Here is a 26166-nt window from a genome sequence, read left to right on the forward strand (position 1 = left end):
CCACTCCTGGCACAAAGTTTCTATATTAGTCAGGACTCTCAGCTGTAACTGATAAACATGACACTCAAACTGGTTTAAGCAAAAGCAAAACATGCACCAGAAATCAGATCCACCCTGGATAATGAACCCTCTTAATGCAACAGCCCAAGAGTTGCTCCTCCAATCGCTGGATTCAGGTTCTGTTTATCTCGGTATTACGAATGGGGCAACGGAGGTTCATGGAGACAATGATTTGGCCAAAGAGCCAGTAAAAGCGAAAGTTAAGCCAAGTTGGCCTGATGCTGGAGCAGAGAATAGTCTAAACTGTCTCTCTTGCGGGTGCATCGCTTTGAAGGAAAAAACATTCACCTCCAAGGGGGCGGAGCTATTAATCTCAAAAGAAAGGGCCGACACCTAAAAGGGTGGGGCTGTGCTTGAGGGGGCGGGGGGTGGGGCCAGAACCTGGGCGTGTTCGGAGCCAGAGAGGCGGGGCGAGAGCTGAGGGCGGCTAGGTAACTTTGGCGCCTGCGCAGAAGCCCCGAACTCCTAAGAGGCTCTCACTGAGTCTCGGCGGCGGTGCCCTTTCGCGCGCTCCGCGTGGGTCGCTTCGCACTAGTCAGACGCCAGGGTCGGCCATGAACCCGTGCGCTGACGCGCGGGCCGTGGCGGCCACTGTGCCGGGAGCTGGCGTCGGGAACGCGGAGCTGCGGCCGCCCATGGTGCCCCGTCAGGCGTCCTTCTTCCCGCCACCTGTGCCCAATCCCTTCGTGCAGCAGACGCAGCTGGGCGTGGCGAGGCGCATCCAGGTGCGGGGCGAGGGTCTGACAGGAGAGGTAGATTCTAGTGAGGGGTATGGGTTAGAGGGAGGAGGGCAGAGCCCGGTGAGGGACGTCTGACGGGGGAGGCAGACCCAGGTGAGGGATGTGTCTGAGGAAAATTCAGGGGAGTGACTAGAGACTGACAGGCAAAGCAGATTCAGGTGAGGGACAGGAGTTTGACAGCGAAGGCAGTCCAAGTGAGGGGAGTGGGTCTGAGGGAGGAGGCAGTCCAGGTGAGGGACGCCTGACAGGGGAGGCAGTCCAGGCGAGGGACGTCTGACAGCGGAGGCAGTCCAGGTGAGGGACGCTTGACAGCGGAGGCAGTCCAGGTGAGGGACGCCTGACAGGGGAGACAGATGCAGGGCAGGGATGTGGATCTGAGGGAGGAGTCAGTTTGAGGGGGTCCATGGGTCCGTCAGGGGAGGCTGTTTTCAGAGGGCAGTGTGGGTGTGAAGGGGAAGTGACTGAGGGGAGTGAGTCTGGGAAGCCAGGCTCCAGGAAGAAAGGGATGTAAATCTGAGAAGGGAGGGCTTCTGAAGGGGCCAGGAGTCTGCAGCAGGCAGAAGATGCTGCGCTGAGAATTTAGGACCCTTGGAGGATGCTTGAAGGTCTGGGTGTGTGTGTGTGAGAAGAGAAGATGCAAAGAGCATGTGGGTCTTGGGAGAAGGTGCTAAACAGGAGGAGGCTGAGCAGACCCATGAAGAGGAAACATTCCGTGCTGAGAACAGGAAAGGGCTCCGGGAGAAGAACTTCAACCTGAGTGTGTGAAAGTGTAGTGGGAGCTCATCGTACTGCAGGAGAGTGGGTTTGGGGAGCTTCTTGTTGTTTTGCCTGAGGGAAGGAGAGAAGTCCTTTGGGGATGAGAAGAGTGAGGGAAAAGGCAGAGAACTCAGGTCTGGAGTTAGAACCAGAAGAAAGGTGGGATGTTTTGGCCGAGCAGTTGCATCAAGGGTGGGAAATCACACCACCACTAAGAAAAGGAATAATATGGGTCCACTTAAGGTATTCAAGAGTTTTTGGTCCTGAATTGGTTTTCACCCAAACACTTCTCGTAGATTCAAGGACAAGAGACTTTCTCTCGTTGTTAAGAACGGCTCTATACAAAAAGGAAGTTCCTGTCCTTTCCTTTTTCTTGTAAAGCACTGCTTTTACCATTAGCAGTTACACTCACTCTTTAGACTTCCTCTTTGGTGAAGTTAGTGATCAGAGAACAAGATAGACTATGCAAGCTCCATTTGTCCTATGTGTTCTGCATGGGAAAAAAATAGTTTTAATGTTTCCTGTCCATCTTACATATTTATTTACTTTGGATTTGAAATAGTGTAATTTTTGCACAGCATGCTTATCTGCACTGAGACCATTGTCCTCTACGGCAGAGATAGGTTAAGTGCTGGGCTAAGCAGTGTGGGGTGGTGGTTACAATAATGGTTGATGGGTGTCTGAAGGTATGAAAAAGGAAGAGGAAGATAATGAATGTAGCAATACCTCTTTGTAAAGAAACTAAATGTTTAAAAACTTGATCTTAAAATGTGTCTGAAAATGGATTGATATTCCCATGATATCTTAAAATTTCTGAAAGTGAAAGTCACTCAGAAACTTAATAAATTCATTGACTCTCATTCAGAATTCCTTTTGGCCTGAGTTCATCAAATCAGTTATACTTAAATGAAAATACGTCCATCTCTTTGGCTTCATGTATTGGAGAAAGGCTCAAAGTGGCATGTTTTAAGTATGTACATTGTACCTGGATTACTAAGTTTTTGAGTTTTTGTTTTTTGTTTTTTTAAATAGCATGCCTGCAATCATTTAGAGAGCACTTCCAAGTAACTCTATAAGAATTGTGATATAATGGAATGATCACTAGTCTTAGAAAACCTGCTCAGGCCGTGTCATTTATAAGTTGTATGACTGGCCAAGTCAGTTGACCTCTCTGAACTTCACTTTCCTTATCTATTAAGTTGGAATAATAATACATCAAAGGAGGGTTAAAATTAAGTGAGATAATATGTGAAAGAACCTGGTATTGTTTGCTGATCTTGATAGTTATCAATGCTATTTGTCATCTACAAATTGTATACTGTATTTAAAATCTACCACTTGGATTGGATAGAAATGAATACAGTCACAATATTTTTTAAAAAGCTAAAATGCATGTAGACAGAGATTCCAAAGTAGTTTCAATGGCTTGAACAGTCTGGGTAAAGGAAAATTTAAATAGACACTATTGAAAAACAATGTTGTCTGTATTATCCAGTTTAAAAGATTGACATACTTGAGTTTAAGGATGACTCAATATGATGAATTTAGGCTAAATGTAATCTTAAATGATGATCAATATCTTGTTTAAGGACTGTTGTCACTTTTGCATCTCATAGGGCTTAGCTGTACTGCTCCTCCTCTCTTTTTGACTGTTTAAGGGTCTGTTCCATAATGGCATGGAAAAAATTAGCCTAGCTTTTCTTTCCTCAATAGAATATGGAATTAAAACAAGTGTTTGATTGTAACTGTGGGTCATTTACCATACCAAAAATATTTGTTGGATGCCTACCATATGCCAGGCACAATGTTACTCTCTGGAGATAGAGATATAATGAACAAGAGAAATAAGGACTCTGCCTATCTTAAGCCTATATTTCACTGAAAAAGTTAAACAAGCAAGTATAGAAATACATATAATTCCGTGTCTTAGTAAGTACTATGAAGAAAGAGAGGAAAATAATTTCTATAGTGTCAAAACAAGGCCTTCCTACAGAGATAACTTATTACCAAAAGAAAATATGATTCATAATCCTCTTAATCCGACAGAGAGTTACTCAAAATTGGTTTTGTCATCTTAATAATGTTTAAAGATTAAAATTTTAAATCAACTTTGTCTGTATACCAGCAGCAACTACAAAATGAAATTAAATAATCTCATGATAGCAATAAGTGAAAGTCAATCAGTCATGTCTGACTCTTTGCGACCCCATGGACTACACAGTTCATGGAATTCTCCAGGCCAGAATACTGGAGTGGGTAGCTGTTCCCTTCTCCAGGGGATCTTCCCAACCCAGGGATCAAAGCCAGGACTCCCACATTGCAGGCAGATTCTTCACCAGCTGAACCATCAGGGAAGCCCAAGAATACTGAAGTGTGTAGCTTAAATGATGATCTTCTGCAGCAGATCTTCCCAACCCAGGAATTGAACTGGGGTCTCCTGCATTGCAGGCAGATTCAAGACCACTACAATGAAAACAACAGAACACTATTGTAAGAAATTAATGAAGATTTACATAAGTTGGAAGAATCAACATTATTAAGATGGTAATTCCTCCCAAATTGATCTATAGGTTCATCGAAAGCTCAAAAAGCACAAAAATTCCAACAGACTTTTTGTGTGGAAACTGACAGATTAATTCTGAAATTTATGTGGAAATAAGGATCTAGATTATCCCAAAAAAAGTTTGAAAAAGATAAAGTTGGAGGACATAGACCACCAGATTTCAAGACTTACTATAAGACTACAGCAATTAAGAGAGTAGGGAATTGACAGACATACAGACGAATAGATCAACAAAACAGAAGAGAGAGCCTACATGTATGTTCAATGGATTTTTTGACGAAGTGGCCAACAAAATTTATTGGGGAATGTGGAGTCTTTTCAGAATTAGTTCTGGGGATGGCGCTGCACTGGCCGTCCAATGGTTAAGACTCTGCACTTCCCTGCAAGGGGCGTAGCTTTGATCCCTGGTCCAGGAACTAAGATCCTACAGGCCTCACAGCTAAAAAGAGCAGGGGCCAGGGTAGCTTGTTCTGGAACAACTAAATAGATCTGTAGATAAAAATGAAACTTGATCCCTACTGTACACCACACAAAGTAATTTACAATGGATCGTAGACTTGAACATAAAAGCAAAATCCATATATCATCTAGAAGAAGAAGAAGATATAAAATATCTTCATGATCTTGAGTTAGGTAAAGATGTCTTAGAAAGGTGGCAGAAGAGAACTAAATTGATAAATTAGTCTTCTTCAGAATTAAAATGGTTCTCATTGAAAGATACCAATAAGAAAATGAAAAAGCAAACCATGGAATAGGAGAAAATATTTTCAATACATATATTGAAAAAGGGCTTATAAACAATATATGAAGACCTCCTAAAAATTGATCAGAAAAGGACTAACAACCCAATGAAAATGGACTAAAGACTTGAACAGATAGGTTAAAGGGATGACCAATAAGCACATGAAAAAATTTGCTCAGCATCATTGTTCATTAAGGAAACCACAATGAGATATCATTTTACACCCACCAGGATGGCTACAAAGACTGACAACACTGAAAATTGATGAGGATGTGAAGCAACAGGAACTTTCATACTTCATTGGTGGAGGTATAAAATGAGACAACCACTTTGGAAAACAATTTGTCATCTTCTTTAAGCACATCCTGGCCTGACAATTTCACCACCACCCACCATGAATGAACATGTATGAGACTCAAAAATTGATGTTTACTCATATAGCTAAGAACTTATAATAGGCTAAATGTCCCTGAACAGATTAATGGGTAAATTAATTGCAGTATATTCATACAATGGAATGTTACTCTGCAACGAAAAAGACTGTATTACTGATACATATGACAACATGGTTAAATCTCAAAAATATGAAGTGAAAGAAGCCAGACGTAAAAGAGTACATACTATGTGGTTTCATTTATATGAAAATATGGAACAGTCAAAAACTATAGTGAAAGACTGGCAGTTGTTGCCATACACTGAGGATATATTGACTGCAAAGAGACACAAGGGAACTTTTTTGAGTGATGGAAATGATCTATATCTTGATTATGGTGGTGTCTGCATAGGGCTATACATTTGAAAAGCTCATATTTAAAATAGGTGTATTGTATTTTATGTAAATTATGCCTTCATAAAATTGATTTTTTTAAAGTGATTTTAAACACCAAATGTCAGCAAGGCTATACAGTGACTGGAATTCTCATACACTACCAGTGACATTTTAAAATGATACCACTGGACTTCCGGTCGTTAAGAATCCACCTTGCAATGCTGGTGACACAGCATTCAATTCCTGGTCTGGGAAGATTCCACGTGCCACAGGGCAACTAAGCCTGTGTGCCACAACTACCAATCCTGCACTACCACTAAACCCAACACACCTTTTCTTTGTTTCCCCAGCAACCCCTATTCACATTCACTGGTTTTCTCCCCTATTTTTTTGCTACATAGTTGACTTTGTGATCGGAGAAGGCAGTGGCACCCCACTCTAGTACTTTTGCCTGGAAAATCCCATGGATGGAGGAGCCTGGTAGGCTGCAGTCCTTGGGGTCTCGAAGAGTCAGACATGACTGAGCGACTTCACTTTCACTTTTCACTTTTATGCATTGGAGAAGGAAATGGCAACCCACTCCAGTGTTCTTGCCTGGAGAATCCCAGGGATGGGGTCACAGAGTCGGACACGACTGAAGTGACTTAGCAGTAGCATTAGCAGACTTTGTGATGTCAGATATAATGTCTTATTTTCTTTGTGCTTAGATTGTTGCCTGGTGCAGGGTAATGCTCAATTCGTCTTTGAGTGAAAATTTAAATAGCATAAGATTTTTCTTTTACGTATATCTGTTTGATAACTACAGCATTAAAATAATGTCATCTATTTTTTTTTAATCAACTTTGACTTTCAGATTTTCTTCCTTGGAATTATCCTGCTTCCAATTCGTGCCCTATTGGTTGCATTAATTTTATTACTGGCGTGGCCACTGGCTGCAATTTCAACAGCATGCTATCCTGAAAAGCTGACCCACCCAATAACTGGTTGGAAGAGGTAAGAAGTAACTATGTTTAAATATTAGGTGAATCAAGATTAGAAGAATTTATCGAAGTTTGGGCAGTGATCAACAGTTGTGGCTCTAAATATAGACTATTTTGGAATGCAGTCGTTAGAGGCTGTGCTGTGTTGTGCTTAGTCACTTAGTCGTGTCTGACTTTTCGCAACCCCATGGACAGAGGAGCCTGGAGGGCTACAGTCCATGGGGATTCTCCAGGCAAGAATACTGGAGGGGGTTGCCATGCCCTCCTCCAGGGGATCTTTCCAACCCAGGGATTGGACCTTGTTAGGGGCTACATCACTATAAATCAAAAACAGGAGGTCTGGAAGTTCTGTGACAGGGTGAGCTCTTTATCTTGAAATTAAATAAAGATCTCAATTCTTAAACTACAGAGCAAGGAGAGAGCGATCATTTCCCAGTGCCCTTCTGAAAAGCACTTGGGCTTTCTGTGTCTCACTTCTCACCATGAAATAAACGTTAGAGAAACTTCCTTGGGAGTTAGTTGCTTAACAGCTCCTCACAGTTTTATTATGTGAATGTTGAGAAAATTCAATAGGAAGCTCATTTTTTAAAACTCTTGTTAGATGTCTTATGGGAGACACATATTTTTCATGAAAAGCTATATGCTTATTCACATACTGAGATGTCCATCATGTGTTTGCACTTCTAGGACTGTGTTTTTGTTTTTCTACTCAATTGAGTTTATCAGAGACAGGATCTTACTTGTCTTATGTGTCCAACAGGATTCCTGGCACAATTTGATTTAACTAATTTTTAACAACAGGTTCTTTTAAAATAGTAAACAAATCAATAACCAGAATTAAGTGCATCTTTGTTCCAGGGAAGTGAGATAATAAATTTACTACTTAAGATTCTTCATGATTTTTAAGGGCTATAATGATATAAGTAATAAGGCTTACTTTTTAAATTTTATTTTTAAAATAACTCTGAGGACTGTTTCAGCATGCTAGTTCTAAAAGTGTTTTTGGGGGTAGCAGCATCTTTGTTACACAAATATAGATATCTAAGGTGACTCATATGAAGGACAAGACTGATTTGAATTTCTCAGTGGGGGATGCATGTTGAAAATTCATTCTTATTACTTTATAGTCACAGAATAATGAAGCCACTTACCCACGTGGCTGTGGAAAAATTGCTTCTCTGGGCCTCAGTTTTCTCATCTGTAAATGGGAATGATGATAAATGCTCTCTGTTTCGTAAAATTGGGCTAGGGATTAAAGAAATTAATATGCATAAAGTACTTAGAACAGTGCCTGGCAGAAAGAGCTCCACTGAAGTGTTAGCCATTCTTCCTAGCTGATATTTTAAAATGAAGTGCTGACATGGTTTGGTTTTTGCTTTGTGCTTTAGAGTAAAACCCTGCTGTTAGCTGCAGTTGGTAAAGCTAATTATGTCCATTTTTATATTTATTTCCAAAGGAAAATTGCTCTGCCAGTCTTGAAGTTTCTAGGCCATGTCATGTTCTTCGCAATGGGGTTTGTAGTTACTGTGAAAGGAAAGATTGCAACTCCATTGGAAGCACCAATTTTTATTGTTGCCCCTCACTCAACATTCTTTGATGGAATTGCGTGTGTTGCAGCTGGATTACCTTCTATAGTATCTCGAAATGAGAATGTGCAGGCGCCTCTGATTGGCAGTAAGTACTCTGTAAGACAACAGAGATAAAATATTTTCATGTTCATGCTTTAAATTTAGAAAATCCTGTATAGTTTACTGATTAATTTTTTAAAGACTTAAAAATAATAAAACATTTCAAACATATTTCATTGCTTTTAATGAGGTACTATATCAAAAGAATGAATTTATGAAAATAGATTGAAGACTTCCCTACCTATACCTCATCATTCTTTTTTTTTTTTTTAAATTTTTAAACCTTTCAGATATAACTCTTTTAAATATTTATTTATTTATTTCATTTATCTTTTTGGCCGTATCGTGCAGCATGTGAGATCTTAGTTCCCCTACTAGGGATCAAACCGGCACCCCCTGCAGGGAATGCACAGAGTCTTAACCACCAGATCACTAGGGAAGTCCCCTATCATTCTTTTTAAACCTTACCTCTGCCGCTGCACCATCGCTTCTTCCTGCTCCTAAATGTAAGCCAAAACGAACAGTTTTTAATACAGAATATGGTAAATTTTTTGAGAGAGACTTTAATTGAAGAATTTGTGAAAGCACCAGTTACATAGTATTTCAATGAATTTCTCTTCAGGGTATTAGACTGATAAATGCAATAAATCTTTTCTTTTAACTCTGTTTTCTTCATTATTGCCCCCAAATCTCCACGAGGGACAAATGTGTAACTCTTTGAAAATTATGATGTAGAACAATAAATGCTTCCTGCCATAAAAATAATGAAACAAGTGAAATGTTTTTTCCCACCAGATGCTTTGCTGTTCCCTGGGGGATTAGTCTCTAAGTAACTGCTTACAGTTGTCCCAAGTCTATTGCCAGGCATCAGGTGGTGAGAGGGTAGGTTTGAAAATTGCCTGATGCTGTCTTGGTACTCTAGAGAAAATAATAGTAGTTCTTACAGCTTTGTCATTCAGCTAAGAAAGACACACACACTCTCTTTCTTTTTTTTAAAAAATAACCACCTTGCTTTGTGTAACATGACATTTTCCCCCAAAGTTGTTTAGCAATAGATTTTTGGTGAAATGAGGTTTATTGTGCTAAGAAGCTACCTACTTAAAAGACTATTGCACTGAAAATTTTATTAAGATAAATAGCAATTGCCCCCTACCCACATGTACTATGGCTTCACAAAATCAGTTTGCAATATTATTGTGGGAATATTCCCAAAATAAAGCAAGACAATCTTATGGTGTATTGCAAATGTTTAATGTAAATTGAGGAAGAAGTCTTTTAGGGAGAAAATTGCATTTTTTTTTCATATTCCTCTTGCTAACGTCTGTCAAATCAATGAAATATTTTTAAGTATAAATAGCCACCTGTCCTTTTGAAGCCAGAATCTATTAATAAGTTCTAACAAACTTTGAGTTAGAGGGTTTTTTAAGTTGTTCTCTTTGATTTGCTATCTTTTTAATTTTCCATGCAATTTGTTTTATGATTTGGTATCATTTCTATAGTAGCTATAGCCCAAAAAATGACTTATGACTTTTCATTTGTTTTAAAGGAATATTGCGGGCCTTGCAGCCAGTGTTGGTGTCCCGTGTAGATCCAGATTCTCGAAAAAACACAATAAATGAAATAATAAGGCGGGCTACATCAGGAGGGGAATGGCCCCAGGTAAAACACAGTAGATGTTTATTTAAATATATTGAAATTCAATATATATTCAATATATAAATATATTGAAAGTTTATTTTTTGTACACTTGTATGTATTCGTTTAGATCCACAGATAACAATATCAGGGGACACCTTATGCTAGTTGTCTTTAGCATAATAAAAGCAGAATAAATCAGTAAGGATTAAGAAGTACTCTTCTGCATGAGATACTCCTAGAATTAAATGTATCATTCTTTTTTATTCTCCAAACTCTTTGAACTAGTTTTTACTTTGTGTCATAAAAAGTAATTCTCTACCTCTGAATTTATTTATCATTTTAAAGATGAGCTACTAAAGCTCAGTTATTCTAAAAAATATGGTGGGTAGGTATATTTTGAAAGTGATTAATATTTTAAGATTATCTGAAGTATATTTAGATAGTGCTTTTCAGTTCAGGGGGCATATGAGCATCACCTGTAGAACTTTTCTACGTTTTACCATCCCATCTCCTTGGAATGCTTTTTTTTTTTTAAAGTTTGTTTATTTTTGACTGTTTCTGGTCTTAGTTACCCTGCAGAATGTGGGGTCTTAGTTCTCTGCCCAGGGATTGAACCCACCTCCCCCGCATTGGAAGACAGATTATTAACTACTGGGCTACCAAGGAAATCCCTGGAATGCTTTTTGAAGGTGTAGAAGGAACATTTATTGCATAAATAGAGCCTCATGGGTGATTCTGATAAGTACCCCCCTGCCTTTCACCACGTGAAAACAAGTGATCTCTAACAGAACTCATGGTCCTGAGGTGATCTGGCTACTCGTGGTAATGTTTAGATATTAAAGTACCAAGAGGCATATGATCAACCAGGAGGTTTTAGAAACCAAGGCATGTGAGGAATGATTTAAAGAGTGACTGGGAAGAAATGACATTTGGAATAAGGGTTTGATTTTGCTCTTTGGCTCCAAGGAATTTATCTAGGACTGGTGGGTGAAAGTTAACAAGATTTCAGTTCACTTTGCTCATTTCAAGGAATTTCCTGTCCAGAATTAGAATGGTCTGATTTGGAACCTCTTTATGGAATGTTCAGGCATTGGCTAGGCAACCAGTTGAGGGGGATATTGTAAAAAGAATTCAAGTATTAGAGATGCTATATGATGTTTAATGCCCCTTCTAGTTCTTGAGAGTTTATGATTTACTCTATATTAATTTATTCTTCATGGTATAGCTATAGAATATCCACTACATGAATTATATTTGCTATTGTAGCCAATTGGAATAGGAAACCTGTTTGTTTGATTTTTTTTTTAAGTTGCAGAATGGAATCACAACTTCTCACAATTTTTATTTTACAAATAACTTGTTATTATGGCAGTTTAGCTTACTAATTACTTTAATTATTATAAAATACCCATTACTAAATGCTGTAAGTGCAGGGATTTTGTTTATGGCTTAGCAATTTACTCATTGCTAAATTCCAAAAGCTTCAGAAAAATCAATTTGCTGTTTTATTCAGTTAATGGGGAACTGTAGTGCATAGTTTTTGTGTGGAAATCATAATATATTAAAAGCTAAAAACACCTCCTCAGAAAAGAATATTAAATTGTATTTCATATGTCAACAAATTCAAGTAAGCATAAAGCATATTGTTGGTATTTCCCCCTTTTTTCTCAGTACAACTTGAAACTGTATGTTGTAAAAGGGAATATCATTTAATGGGAAAACTGAAACAGAAGTAGCGAATGATTTAGTTAAAGGTATATACCAGTAGAAGAAGGAATTTAATATTGTGTAAAATGAATGCAACTTTGACCATGATTCAGGGTCTACAGCTTCTTTGAAGCCTTTTCAGATCGTTAGCATCATCATTAAGAAACATTTACTGTGTATATTCTCTTTTCAAACCTTTAATTCATTTTCAGATTATGTGAATGGTCAGACCATACTTCTTTTAGAGCAAAACTGAATAATCTGATTCTAGGTTTCACTGGAATCAAGTGCTAACCTTTTATTTTATTTTTGCTTTATAAAAATTGGCAACTGTGAAGTCATAAGAAAGCAAGTAAAGAGGTAATCTGTTAATTAGACTGACGTATTAAATCTATTTCTTTTCTCCCAAGATACTAGTTTTCCCAGAAGGTACTTGTACTAATCGGTCCTGTTTGATTACTTTTAAACCAGGTAAGATCAATTAAATTATGTATTATGACAAAATAATATGGATGATTTCTCAAATGATCTAATAATAAATATACAAAATAACTCATCAGTTTGCTTGGAACATTTCTTATTTTCTGATAAAATGTTTTTAATAATGTGAATCCACAGCTCACTCTTTTACTTTCTCTTTTGGTATCATAAGACCTTCTTCTTTGGAATGTCGTGTGTGTGTGTGTGTGTGTGTGTGTGTGTGTGTGTTTGAGCAGAAACCACTAGCAATTTTTCTTTTCCTCCAAGAACAACCCCCACAGACACTTGGGGTCCGTGTCATCAAGTTAGAAAACCTATTTCAATTATCATTATAATGCTTTCAATTCCTTCTGAGGTTCATGCCTCTTTAAAATATTATGAAGTTGTGAATTTTATAGCAATTTATAATTTCATATGTCATTTCACAATAATTACTAATATTTTTAAATAGAGATAAAAATATTTTAAGTGACTTAGGCATAACATTTAATATTTTGCTTACATATTTCTAAATTTAAAAATCTCTCATTTTGGCTAATATTAGGAATTTACCAACATTCAGCCAATAGTTTATGTGTACTCTTAAAACGTTTAGTATATTTACATCGTTTATTAATTTTTTAATTCACTCTAAAACCTGTATTCACATAAAGAGCATGTTGTAAAATTTCACTATGTGGTTATAGGAGCCTTCATTCCAGGAGTTCCAGTGCAGCCAATTCTCCTCAGGTACCCAAACAAGCTGGTAAGCATCATATTTTGCTATGAGAAGAATCTCACCATTCCAAACAGCACAAATTCTCTAGGACCCCTTTTGCTTGAATAAATTGATGAATAGATAAATGGTGGGAACAGGTGGGCAGTCTCATTCTCCTTGCCACATTTAGTTTTTAAAAATTTTCGAGACTGGGGAGTTCCCTGGTGGTCCAGGGGTTAGGACTTCATCTTCTGGTGTTGGGAGTGAAGGTTGGATCCCTGGTTGAAGAGCTAAGATCCCACATGCCTCATGGCCAGAAAACCAGAACATAAATAACAGACGTAATATTGTAACAAATTCAATAAAGTTTTCTTTTTAAAAGTCTGAAGCCTGGTTTACAACCTTAAAAAAAGATACTTTCTTAAAAAAACTTATGAGGTAGGCACAAATTGGTTGATACCAATTTTTGATACGGCTTTTGCTATTACTAAGCTACAGGAAGATATCTCCTTAGCTTCTGCCCTGTTGTTCCTGTGATGGTATGAGTAAGTCTCAGCTCCAGGGTCTCTTAGATTGGATTTGAAAAAGCTCTCATAAAGTTGTGATTTTTTAGCTTGAAAGGAAAAACTTCTCCTGATTCAATGGTCATTACTGGTGGAGAAGGATTGAAGTAGCAGGATAAATTTGGAAGAGGCTTGGTGTTCAATGACAGTCAGTACTTAGCAGCTGTGACACTTGACGAGTAGCTTAAATAAGAAAATAGCTGCAAAGAACTTCACATTCTACAGAAAGTCCATATGGGCTCAGGAAATAGTCTTTGCTCCAGCAAGATGCATTGTTGTCTCCTGGATATTGGTTGTGTCACCATTTTCCTAAAGAAAGTCATTTTTTGGCAGGGAGAGGGATGTTTTGTTTCTGAGAGGAACTTTCTTTACTATAGAATTTACATAAAAAGGCAAGATGTAATTATTTGTGATCTATGTTATTTAAGATTGAGTTCTTGATCAAATTCCTATCAGTGGTTGATTTCTCAGCTTTGCATACTTTTAGTTAAAAAATTAAAATTTATCGAAGTTTTACTCAATATACTTCTGCCTATGGATTTGCATTTGTCATTTATCCAAATTCCTTCACTCTGTACTTTTTCACTGCTATAGTCTCTTCTCCCATATAAACTTCTTTTTGAGAACTGACGTGTTCTGGTTTTTGTAACAATTAATTATCCAGATATGTTTGTATTAGGAAAATAGTTAAGCATACACAATAGTTTTTTTCAAAAAAATTCAGAGCAACTTAATTCCATAAAAAGATACGTGGTTACATATGGATGACAGACAGATCTTTGCCATGTAGATATATAATCCAAGAATTGATAGATCACTTCATTATTGTTTAGTGCTTATTTTACTTTTCAACATATTGCTTTTAATTCAAAAAAGGAAGTATATGAATACCAATATCAAAATAAAATTTTTCGTTTTATTTGATATTTTTTCTGTAATAGTTTAAATACTATTGTTATTCTAGGATACTGTGACTTGGACGTGGCAAGGATATACATTGTAAGTTGCTTACATTATTATTCATTTATATAAATTTTATTTAAGTGATGAAAGAGAAAGAATATGTTCTTTTTTTTTTTTAAGCCTTGTTTTTGTAGAAGTAAAGATTTCTCATCAGAGCCTTAAATAACTGATAAGTTTCTGTAGAGAGCATAACTATCTTGCCCATTAAACCCCAGTGTCTCCCATGTGCAGAATTCTAGTTGTTTGTCAGTTCTAATGCGTCTCAAGTGTTTACCAATTCTTAAGAAACATTCCAGTGATCTCATTTGCATCCTCTTTAGCTTAAATTTTGTAGTTTCATTCTCATTGCAAATTTAACGTTATCTGGTGTCTCCATCTTTTTTTCACTTCATTGGTTTAAACAGTCCAGAGCAGTTTAGTCATATGGCCTGAAATAGTTGTGATATGTCTGATTTGAGTTGAGGAAATAGCTAAGCAATTTTTCACTTCCACTCTTGGGTTTTGAGAGGCTGGGAAATCAGCAGGTTCTGTAAACAGTTAAGAGAAGAGAGAAATACAGTTTCACTGTTAAACAAGCTGAAGTGAAATAGACCTTTTAAAAAGAACAGAACACATAGAATCTTACTTTCTCTCAAGAAGTTCTTTTGTTTAGCTCTCTTCCCTATTCATTCAGGTGCCTCCTTTGGTCCTTTTACCTGTGCAGACCACACTGACATCCCTCAGTGTTCACCTCAAGGAACCTAGCTGGCTTTGGGCTGCAGGAGAGAAAAATAAAATGATAAACCTTCCCCAAAATAAAAAAAATAATAAAAAAAAGACAACCTGTTTACATTTTGGGTTTGAGGGCTTTCCCAGAGCTTAGGCAATAATGCCTTTTGATACTGTTACACACAGAGCTCAAATTATTGATGGATAGGTGACCATCACTTGGAAATATTTACAAGAAATCATACTTTGCCTTCAAATACATTGTAGACAATCCAAACAACTTATGAAAATTAGATTTTTTTCGCTACAAACTTATTTTCTCCATTTTTTGTGTATGTAAATTGCTTTGAAATAATACATTTAAATCAGAATAGATGGGCTGATTACATGTGTTAATAAATACTGATACTTGTGAGACATTTATATTCCTGTTATGCTTCAGTCCTTGGTAGTCAAAGTTAAGTAAATAACACTAAAAATAGGGCACATAAACTGTAAAGGATATCTATTTATTCCCTTGTCTAGAATACCTTTCCTGTCATTACTAATTTCGAATTTCTGGTTTTCAGAAACAAATAGTATGAGAACATTTTAGAAAAAAAACCCTGAAAATTGAGAGATAACATATTTATATTTCCTGAGGTATGGCATCCTCACTGCCTTTACAAGTTAAGTCCTCTTAGAGATAGTGACTTTGGGTTCATTGTGAATTTTTTTGGTTTTGCAGCTGGAGTAGTGGAAATGAAGGTCAAATAGGAGATTGGGGGTAAATAGAGTGGTTGAGTATTTAATCTAGGCTTCTAACCTGAGAAGTATGTGACAGGAGGAAAAAGAGGAGAGACAATACAGCTAAGAAAGAGAGGAAAACAATATTTTCAGAGTTAAAGATATCTTAGGATTTGTAAACAAACACAAGACCTTCTAAAGAAACAACTTTTTTATCTTAGGTCACATCGCACTCATGCATGGTAACGTCCTGTTTTTACCTTATCTTCTCATCTCCATCATATTATATTTAGCACTGTGCCTATTGTGTCTAAATCAGTTTCCCCAATTGTCCTTGAGAATTCCATAAGAAATGCTGTTTGGTTTGTCTGTAGTGTGGACAAGTCGAGTTTAAAGAGATGTTGTGTGTGGTTTCATTTTTTTTTTAATAGTGTTCAGAATTTTCAAATCAATATTCAAATCATTGAGTTCCAAAGCTCTCTTTTAATCATTAAAGAACAATTTACTTAATGAGAGATAATGTGGATTGGCTTTTATTTTCATGGGCCCACATTTTTTTTTCACTATTAAAAAAAATTTAGTAACATAATAGTCTACTCAGGAGTTTTTCTATAGGCAAATTACTATATCTTAAAATATGACTGTGAGTAGTTTTCTCTAGACCTAGGAGTCTTAGTTGTCAAGGAGACTTCAAATTTGGGGTCCATTCTGGGGTTCAATATGTACCACAAATACATATTTGGTATTGTGTTTGGCAATTTAACCTTTGAATATCAAGAATAGTTCTCTATCCTCCAATTGGAAAAAAATATCCTATGATAAACCATGGGGGCTTCCCAGGTGGCACAGAGGTAAAGAATTTGCCTGCCAATGTAGGAGGTGCAAGACACGGGTTCAATCCCTGGGTCAGGAATATCCCCTGGAGAAGGAAATGGCAATCCACTCCAGTATTTTTGGGAAATCCCAAGACAGAGGAGCCTGTTGGGCTACAATCCATGGGGTTGCAAAGAGTCAGACATGACAGAGCAACTGAGCACATGATAAACCATAAAGGAAAAGAATATTAAAAGAATGTATAATAAAAAATTAAAAAGAGTAAATAACAAATTTTAAAGAGAGTAGTTCTCTAAGCCCAAAAAGTGGTATAGCAGCAGAATGGCATCTATAAACGCAGAATACACACAAAGAGTGACAAGGGTTGCTTGTTTGTCAGGAAAGGATTGTTGAGCAATATTAGATAGTACTTGTGTTACCACATAAAAATGGCCTTCTTTCTTTTCTCCTCAGCATTCAACTTTGTGTGCTTACTTGGTGCCAGCCCTTTACAAGGGTGGAAGTTGAGGTAAGTGGTTCAAAATGTAGCCTTGAAACTTGTGGTTTGGCCTTTCTTACCATAGTGAATTTTCCATCTGGAGAGATCAGATGTAGAAAGATTGAAAGTTAAGTTTGTCACCTTGAAAATAAGCCCTGTTCTTTTGCAAATTGTGTATCTAAACGCAAGCTGTCAAAGCTAGCGCTTAAACTTGTGTTGGGAAGCACAACTTCCTAGCTTCTGGGAATTTCCAACATGTCACCACCCTGGTTGGCCATATTTGCATCACTCACTCCTATCTTTTTATTCCTTTTAATGCTGACAAATAGATTTAAGGGTCTGAGAGACAGAGTGCCTGATGAACTGTGGATGGAGGTTCGTGACATTGTACAGGAGACAGGGATTGAGACCATCCCCAAGAAAAAAAAATGCAAAAAAACAAAATGGCTGTCTGAGGAGGCCTTATAAATAGCTGTGAAAAGAAGAGAAGCGAAAAGCAAAGGAGAAAAGGAAAGATATACCCATTTGAATGCAGAGTTCCAAAGAATAGCAAGGAGAGACAAGAAAGCCTTCCTCATGATCAGTGCAAAGAAAGATAGGAAAACAATAGAATGGAAAGACTAGAGATTTCTTCAAGAAAATTAGAGATACCAAGGAAACATTTTATGCAAAGATGGGCTCAATAACGGACAGAAATGGTATGGACCTAACAGAAGCAGAAGATATTAAGAAGAGGAGGCAAGAATACATAGAAGAACTGTATAAAAAAGTTCTTCACAACCCAGATAATCATGACGGTATGATCATTCATCCAGAGCCAGACATCCTGGAATGAGAAGTCAAGTGGGCCTTAGGAAGCATCACTACGAACAAAGCTAGTGGAGATGATGGAATTCCAGTTGAGCTATTTCAAATCCTAAAAGATGATGCTGTGAAAGTGCTACACTCAACATGCCAGCAAATTTGGAAAACTCAGCAGTGGCCACAGGACTGGAAAAGGTCAGTTTTCATTCCAATCCCAAAGAAAGGCAATGCCAAAGAATGCTCAAACTACTGCACAATTGCACTCATCTCACACGCCAGTAAAGTAATGCTCAAAATTCTACAAGCCAGGCCTCAGCAATACGTGAACTGTGAACTTCCAGATGTTCAAGCTGGTTTTAGAAATGGCAGAGGAACCAGAGATCAAATTACCAACATCCGCTGGATCATCGAAAAAGCAAGAGAATTCCAGAAAAGCATCTATTTCTGCTTTATTGATTATGCCAAAGCTTTTGACTATGTGGATCACAATAAACTGTGGAAAATTCTTCAAGAGATGGGAATACCAGACCACCTGCCCTGCCTCTTGAGAAACCTGTATGCAGGTCAGGAAGCAACAGTTAGAACTGGACATGGAACAACAGACTGGTTCTCAATAGGAAAAGGAGTACGTCAAGGCTGTATATTGTCACCCTGCTTATTTAACTTCTATGCAGACTACATCATGAGAAATGCTGGGCTGAATGAAGCACAAGCTGGAATCAAGATTGCTGGGAGAAATATCAATAACCTCAGATATGCAGATGACACCGCCCTTATGGCAGAAAGTGAAGAACTAAAAGAGCCTCTTGATGAAGGTGAAAAAGTTGGCTTAAAGCTCAACATTCAGAAAACAAAGATCATGACATCCGGTACCATCACTTCATGGCAAATAGATGGGTAAACAGTGGCAGACATTATATTTTGGGGCTCCAAAATCCCTGCAGATGGTAACTGCAGCCATGAAATTAAAAGACACTTGCTTACTCCTTGGGAGGAAACTTATGACCAACCTAGACAGCATATTAAAAAGCAGAGACATCACTTTGTCAACAAAGGTCCGTTTAGTCAAGGCTATGGTTTTTCCAGTAGTCATGTATGGATGTGAGAGTTGGACTATAAAGAAAGCTGAGTGCCAAAGAATTGATGCTTTTGAACTGTGGCATTGCAGAAGACTCTTGAGAGTCCCTTGGACTGCAAGAAGATCCAATCAGTCCATCCTAAAGGAGATCAGTCCTGCGTGTTCATTGGAAGGACTGATGTTGAAGTGGAAATGCCAATACTTTGGTCACCTGATGCGAAGAGCTCACTCATTGGCAAAGACCCTGATGCTGGGAAAGACTGAGGGCAGGAGGAGAGGGGGACAACAGAGGATGAGATGATTGGATGGCATCACCAACTCAATGGACATGGGTTTGGGTGAACTCCGGGAGTTGGTGATGGACAGGGAGGCCTGGCGTGCTGCGGTCCATGGGGTCACAAAGAGTCAGACACAATTGAGCTGAACTGAATGCTGACCTCTGCCAAGTTTCCTGATAAGCCTTCACATCCTGACCAAAGGAGCTACAGTAGCTGGTGGAACCCCCCAGCTTCTTGAAGAATTATGTTCTGTGAAATCTGAGAGATTGTGAGAGGCACAGAGTCAGAAACTCTCATTTTTAGAATCAGTCTGCATGTGGAAAACCTGAAGAAATCGTGTTATATGAGCCATTAAGGCAGAAGAGCCAGAAAGGCAGCTTGTATCATCATTCACAGGACACTTTTTCACATTCAGTTCCAGTGGCAGGTGGGGAGTGGAGGAGTAATTAGAATGTTCTGAAAATTCTGACCAGATTTTTAAGACTTTGAAGATTGATTCCAAGAACTCTGCTTAGTTTCTAGGGATGACATGGAATAATGGGCCTTTGAGTTCAGAATCTTGTTGACTTTGGTGATACCCTTAGGTAGCCTCTGAGGAGAGAGGATCAGAATAGTGGTTCTCCAGATTTTTGCCTGGATTTTCCAATTGCATCCTCAGCTTTTGTAATGAAAACTTTAAGTTTGTGTATGTAATTCAGAGTCCTGAGTGGGGGCCAGTGCTCTAAGTGATAGGATTGTGGAATTTTAAGTTATAAGAATCCTATTTTACCTTGTTGGATAGCTTGGTTATTCAGCCATTTAGATGTCAATAATGCCAAATGTTGTAGGAGCACAAATTATGTCAGAGTGAATTTGACTACAATAAAATTTTTCTTGAGACTTGCTGGTTGCTTGCCTGCTGTGAAAATACTTGTTTATTAATTATGTGTCACACTTCCCCACTTTTATAACCAGCTCAGTATCTCTCCATGTGACCAGAAAACACTAGATCTTGGAATATACTTCAATGTTTCTGGAGAAACAAGTTCAGTTCCTGAGTCTATGAAATAAACTGACAACAGGCAGATTAACAGCGAAAAAGATATATACAAATTTATTAATCTGTATCCTAATAAGTTTAGAAAGTACGAGGAGAAGCAAAATGAATCAGATTTCTTTTTCTGAGACTTCTCAGTGCCTTTGAAATGTTTGACCACTGAACTCCTTTTCTCTCTGGAAACCCCCTAGAACCAGTGTTCCATAGAATAGCGTTTTGGGAATCCTTGTTGGAAAGAAATACCTTATTCTAAGTACTCTGAGCGCTGCTGTTCCTTCTTGAATAGCTGCTCAGATAGCTAGCCCTGTTTTCTTTATCTAAAAAGAAAAAGAAAACCCAAACATAAAATATCCATACTATCTTCTCTGCAAATTCAGAGATACTGTTTTTATATATGTGTGTGAGAAGTCACTCAGTCATGTCTGACTCTTTGTGATCCCATGGATTGTAGCCTGCCAGACTCCTCTGTCCATGAGATTTTCCAGGCAAGAATACTGGAGTGGGTTGCCATTTCCTTTTCCAGGGGATCTTCCCAACCCAGGGATCAAACACAGGTCTCCTGCATTGCAGGCAGATTCTTTACCACTGAGCCACCTGGGAAACTCATATATATATATATAAACTTAAGAGGAAGGAACAACATATATATATGTTACCCCTCTTAAGTTACCCCTCTTTAGCTAAGATCTGGCAGTAGATGTGGAAATGCACACAGAACTGTTCATGTTTTTGTCTAGCACACATGTCAGTGGTCAAATTCTGTTACAACAGAGGTATGCAAATTCCTTGTGCTTTTGCCCTGACCATTGTTACCACATTTCCTTTCTGGGTCGTGGCTTCCTTTCTTTCTTTTCAATTACAGTATTTGCATCCTCCTACCAGTTCTTAGACCATTCAAATATTTTCTGCAAAGCAAAGAATATGTCCTTTATTCGATAACTTCACACTCAAAATAGCTTTCAACTAGTTGGAAACAGCTGAATAGGTAGGGATTTGAGGTGTAAGAATTGAAGATGGAAATTTGTGGAGTTCGAATTGGGTATTCTTGTTTCTGTTGTTGTTTAGTCGCTCAGTCGTGTCCAACCCTTCTGTGACCCCATAGACTGTAGCCCACCAGGCGCCACTGTCCATAGGATTTCCCAGGCAAGAATACTAGAGTGAGTTGCCATTTCCTTCTCCAGGGAGTCTTCCAACTCAGGGATCAAACCTGTGTTTCCTTCACTGGCAGATGTATTCTTTACCACTGAGCACCTGGGAAGCCCAAATTCTTATTTCAATTGTAATTTGAAGTTTATGAGTCTACCTGTCACCCAGGGTACTCCTAGCTACTTTATGCCTTTTGAATATGTTAATTCCTCACTGTTGGGTTGTAATTGGAAAATGTGTCCCAGAGGCCCACCAGACACTAAGTATATGCACACCATAGCTCAAGACTCTCACAAGGGACTTCCCTGGTGGTCCAATGATTATGACTCTATTTCTGCTTTGCAAACTTTGCAAATAAGTTCATCTGTACCATTTTTCTAGATCCCAAATGTAAGTGATGTTATATGATGTTTGTTTTTCTCTTTCTGACTTACTTCACTCTATGACAAGCTCTAGGTCTATCTATGTCTCTGCAAATGGCACTATTTCAAAGAACTGCACATTTCTTAAGATTCACCTATTAAAATCCTTTTCTGTTACTTAGAGGAGGAAAAGATTGATTGTCGTATCATTACTAATCATTTTTTTAGTCATCATTTATTTAGTAGATAGGAATGTGCTCATGTGGTCAGTAAACAACGAATAAACCAGCTTTACTGGTTCAGAGTATTCATGCAAAAGACTGGCTCTGAGTAACAGAGAGCCTTAAACAATGCTTGAGGGAATTGGGGCTTAATCTTGTGTGGAGTCTAAGGCCCTTGAGGAGGTACTTTTGGGACCAAAAGTACAAACAAAGGATGCTAGTGTGGGAAGCAGTCCAGTTAGACTCTGACCTCCTCGTCATCTGGGTCAGAATGGTACAGAGTGAATAGGGTGAGGGAGGAGGGAAGATTGCAACGAGGAAGGGAATGGAGCTGTGGAGCCTGTCTCAGGTGCAATGGGAAAGTGAATTGCAGTTCAGATGGGATGCTGTAGGGGAGGAGAGATTTCCCTCTGCCCATCCAGGTTCAGTTCCTGAGTCTGTGAAATAAACCAACAACAGGTTGATTAACAGCAGAAAAGATATATACAGATTTATTAATTTTTCATGTGGTATACACAAGGGCATCACAGGGAATAAAAAGTGAATACCCAAAAAGAGTGAGATTTGAGAGCTTGTATACCTTATTATTAATAGTCAAAGCAGGGGAGGGAGGGCATAGGCCACTTAGGGGAGAATAAATGATTTTTAAGAAAGAACAGTAGGCTCTTAGAAGAGATGGGAGATGTGATGGTGTGTGATAAAGTTTGTCTGGGTGTGATGTTGCCTTCTGGTCTCCTCCCCTCTGATGAGAGTCAGTCTTGCCTGTATGATGAAACTCCCTAGGAGGAGATTTAGGACAGTTGAGTTCTTTTTGGAAGATCTGTCATAGGCAGATAAGGGGAGTTCAGAAAGCATCTCCCTCCATTTCTGTTTTTTCAAGTGTCTTCAGCTTAAAATAATCAATATATCTAAGAGGCATATTTGATGTGGCATGTCCTGAACTCCTTCACTGTCTTCTTTTCTAAACTTGAAAATGAAGTATCGTTGAAATGAAAGTGGAATTGCAACTTGAGACACAAGGACCATGTTTGAAACAGGAAAATAGGATGGCAGCAGGTCAAAGAGGGATATAAGAGGACTTCCACACAGCAGTGAGGTTCAATTTAAGTAACTTGATCCTCGCCCATCACATTGACAATAAAAAAAAAAAAGACTTGGTGTTAAGATCACATATTTTGGCCCGCCTGCACAAACTAGAAGGATAAAAGATCTTCAGTAGAATAAACGAAAAAACTTTTTTTGTCTCATTGCAGCTTATGGGATCTTAGTTCCCTGACCAGGGACAGAACCCATGTCCCCTGCAATGGAAGTGTGGCATCCTAAACACTGGACTGCCAGGGAATTCCCAAAAAAGTACTTTAATATTTGGAGCCAGCATGGTCACCTTGGGAAATTACATAATTTTTCAAGCAGCTCCAAGAACTTGAACATGAATTTGTAGTAGCCTCAGCCAGTGAGGTTTTGTACTTTTGCTGAGCATCTCTCAGTCAGCATCACTCTCTAACAGGACTGGGAAGGCAGGATCAGGAGAGGTGACTGAGCATGTGATTAGCACCCTGCATGTGACAGAAGTGGCAGATTTAGGTGCAGAAAAGTCGTATAGAAGTGTCTGACTCCCAAAGTCCAGTGTAGACAGGCAGACAGATGTTGCCAGGAGGGGCTGGATAGAGAGGGATGAAAAGGTGCTGAGAGAGACCATCAGGTTCTTAGAGTTTCTACATGACTAGGTTAAGGGAGGAGTAAACACTGACAGATAATGAGAAAGTCATGGAAAACCTTGTCAGAGGAGGAGATCGGAATGGCCAAGGCAGAGTTGAGAAGGGTATCTATGGCCAGGTGAAGGGGCTGTGAAATCAAGATAGGCCATCAGTGTGGATACTGAGGATAGCAAGAGAAGATAAAGGTAGAAACTTTGTGGTAGAAAACTTGTAGTCCTGGGGTCACTGCGGTATTTAGGTGTGTATTAGGGTTCAGTGATAGATAATGGCAATCATGTTACCCTCTCTCTGGCTGATCTTCCTTCCAAATAAAAGATATGTTAATGCAGTGAAACTTGAATGACTTTGTACAAATTGGAAATGCGATATAGAGGACAAAGTCTTCTCCAAGGAGAAGTGACTTATTAGAATTTCCACTGAATGGCTTCTCAGAAGGGTTAGGGGTCTCCAAGACCTATGACTGTCAAATCCAGACTGTTAATTATTTTGAACTCTCAGTGGAATTTTTTTTTTTGTGGAAAATACTACCTGCTCTAAAAGCAACCAAACTCATAGTTCATTGTATTGTGTTCAGTTAGCAGTGTAACAGCAGTTTATTTTTTTAGGGGTTTTAATATGTGCTTTTATGACCCACCAATCAAGTGTATTATAAATGATCATTTGGCTTTTTAAAAATGAATAGTTATTTGACAATTTAAAACTTTAATTGATCATATTATTTTGTTAGTTTTTCTGTGAACATCTCTTTTAACATAGTTTTCTCCCTTGGATTTCATCCTAAGCAACTCTAAGAGATTTTAACTTGAACAGGATGGAGGGAACTTTTAGAAATATTTATTTGCAGATTGTTTGTTGCTCTGGATATATAAGTGATGTGGGGACCTCTGGTGGCTTAGTTTATTTTTCCAGCTTAAAGAATGACTGGGTACTAAGTGAAAAGCTAGACTTAGAAGTCTGGTTGAAAAGGAGGGAATCTAGTCAAATTTTTTCCTTTGACAGTAGAGGTAATTGAGGCCTATAAAGGCTAGATGACTTTTCCAGTATCTCACACAGCAGGGCCAAGGCGTCAACCCAGGCCCATTCTCTCTCCACACTGTGACATTGTCCTCTTGGAGAGAATGTTTAAAAGAAAAGTGAGAAGTAAAATGACATTATCTTATGATTTCTGTCCATTTTATCCTAAAAATGTCCCCTGGGTCCATTCTGGTCTCTACATCCTCTGCTTATGTTATTACCATCACTCATAGGTTGATTGCGGTGGTCTCCAGGGCTCCTCCCTGCTCTGAGCCTCTTCCCCTTTGGTTATCCACTCCCTGCCACCAAAGTTACTGCTCAAAAACTTGGACCTGGTCATTTGACTCCCTTGTTTAAACTTCATCTCTGAGTCACCATTGCCCGTAGGCTTCTTAAATATGATTAACAGGCTTGAAAACAGATCTGTGTGAGTCCGAAAGTGGTGTTATTTATACAAATCTTTACTTTTCTTTCAAGCTGTGACCTGGTCATTTGTGTGTGGCCTTAGCTATATTGTTTAACCTCTCAGAGACACATTCTTTACCTATCAAAGGGAAATGGGTAGAATTTGCCTCATGAAATTGTTGAAAGAGTTCATCACATAAAACCCTTTATATAGGAATGGATAAAGAAGATGTGGTACATATATACAATGGAATATTACTCAACCATATAAAGGAATGAAACTGAGTCATTTGTAGAGATGTGGATGGACCTAGAGACTGTCATACAGAGTGAAATAAGTCAGAAAGAGAAAAATATCATATATTATTGCATATATGTGGAATCTAGAAAAATGGTATAGACGATCTTATTTGCAAAACAGAAATAGAGACACAGACACAGAACAAACGTATGGGTTGGGGGGAATGGAAATAGGGTGGGATGAATTAGGAGACTGGGATTGAGATATATACACTATTGATACTATGTTTAGAATAGGTGAGAACCTACTGTATAGAGCAGGGAACTCTGCTCAGTGCTTGGTGGTGCCCTCAATGGGAAGGAAATCCAAAAAAGAGGAGATGTTGGTATACCTATAACTGATTTGCTTTGCTGTACAGTAGAAACTAACACAATTATAAAGCAACTACACTCCAATAGAAGTTAATTTCTTTAAAAAAAAAACTATCCAGCACACAGTAGGTGCTTGAGGATGGTAACTCTTATTGGTGGACTTAGCTCACTGAATCATACATTTCTCTCTCTACATGAAGACCTCCTTGAGTGCAGAACTTTTGTGTCGTGTTCTCAAGGCTTAGTGCGGTACCTGAAAGATACCAGGTGCCTAAGCAGTATTTTTTGAATGGAAATGAGCCATGAAATCTTGAGCAATTCATTTAATCTTTGTGAACCCCAATTCCTTATGACTAGAATTGAAAGGATGAGTGAAATAAAATGATACATATTAAACACCTAGCATGGGGCCTGGTTCATAACTGATAAACAGTAACTATTGACAAGATCATGCTTATCC

At 38.4% G+C, this 26166-nt stretch overlaps 1 protein-coding gene across 1 annotated transcript in view; it reads left to right on the plus strand.

Annotated features, from left to right (window-relative positions):
• The first annotated feature begins 481 nt into the window (after window positions 1-481).
• Window positions 482-26166, plus strand: part of LPCAT2 (lysophosphatidylcholine acyltransferase 2) — a 64985-nt gene continuing 39300 nt past the window's right edge. Inside the window, exons 1-8 of the mRNA XM_043898501.1 lie at window positions 482-785; window positions 6484-6623; window positions 8067-8284; window positions 9785-9897; window positions 11994-12054; window positions 12750-12808; window positions 14288-14322; window positions 17008-17062. Of these exons, the coding sequence (XP_043754436.1) occupies window positions 615-785; window positions 6484-6623; window positions 8067-8284; window positions 9785-9897; window positions 11994-12054; window positions 12750-12808; window positions 14288-14322; window positions 17008-17062 (852 nt within the window). The 5' untranslated portion in view covers window positions 482-614. The remainder of the gene's footprint in view (window positions 786-6483; window positions 6624-8066; window positions 8285-9784; window positions 9898-11993; window positions 12055-12749; window positions 12809-14287; window positions 14323-17007; window positions 17063-26166) is intronic.

This window comes from Cervus elaphus, chromosome 4 (assembly GCF_910594005.1).
Source record: "Cervus elaphus chromosome 4, mCerEla1.1, whole genome shotgun sequence".
In the NCBI taxonomy this organism is placed as follows: Eukaryota; Metazoa; Chordata; class Mammalia; order Artiodactyla; family Cervidae; genus Cervus; species Cervus elaphus.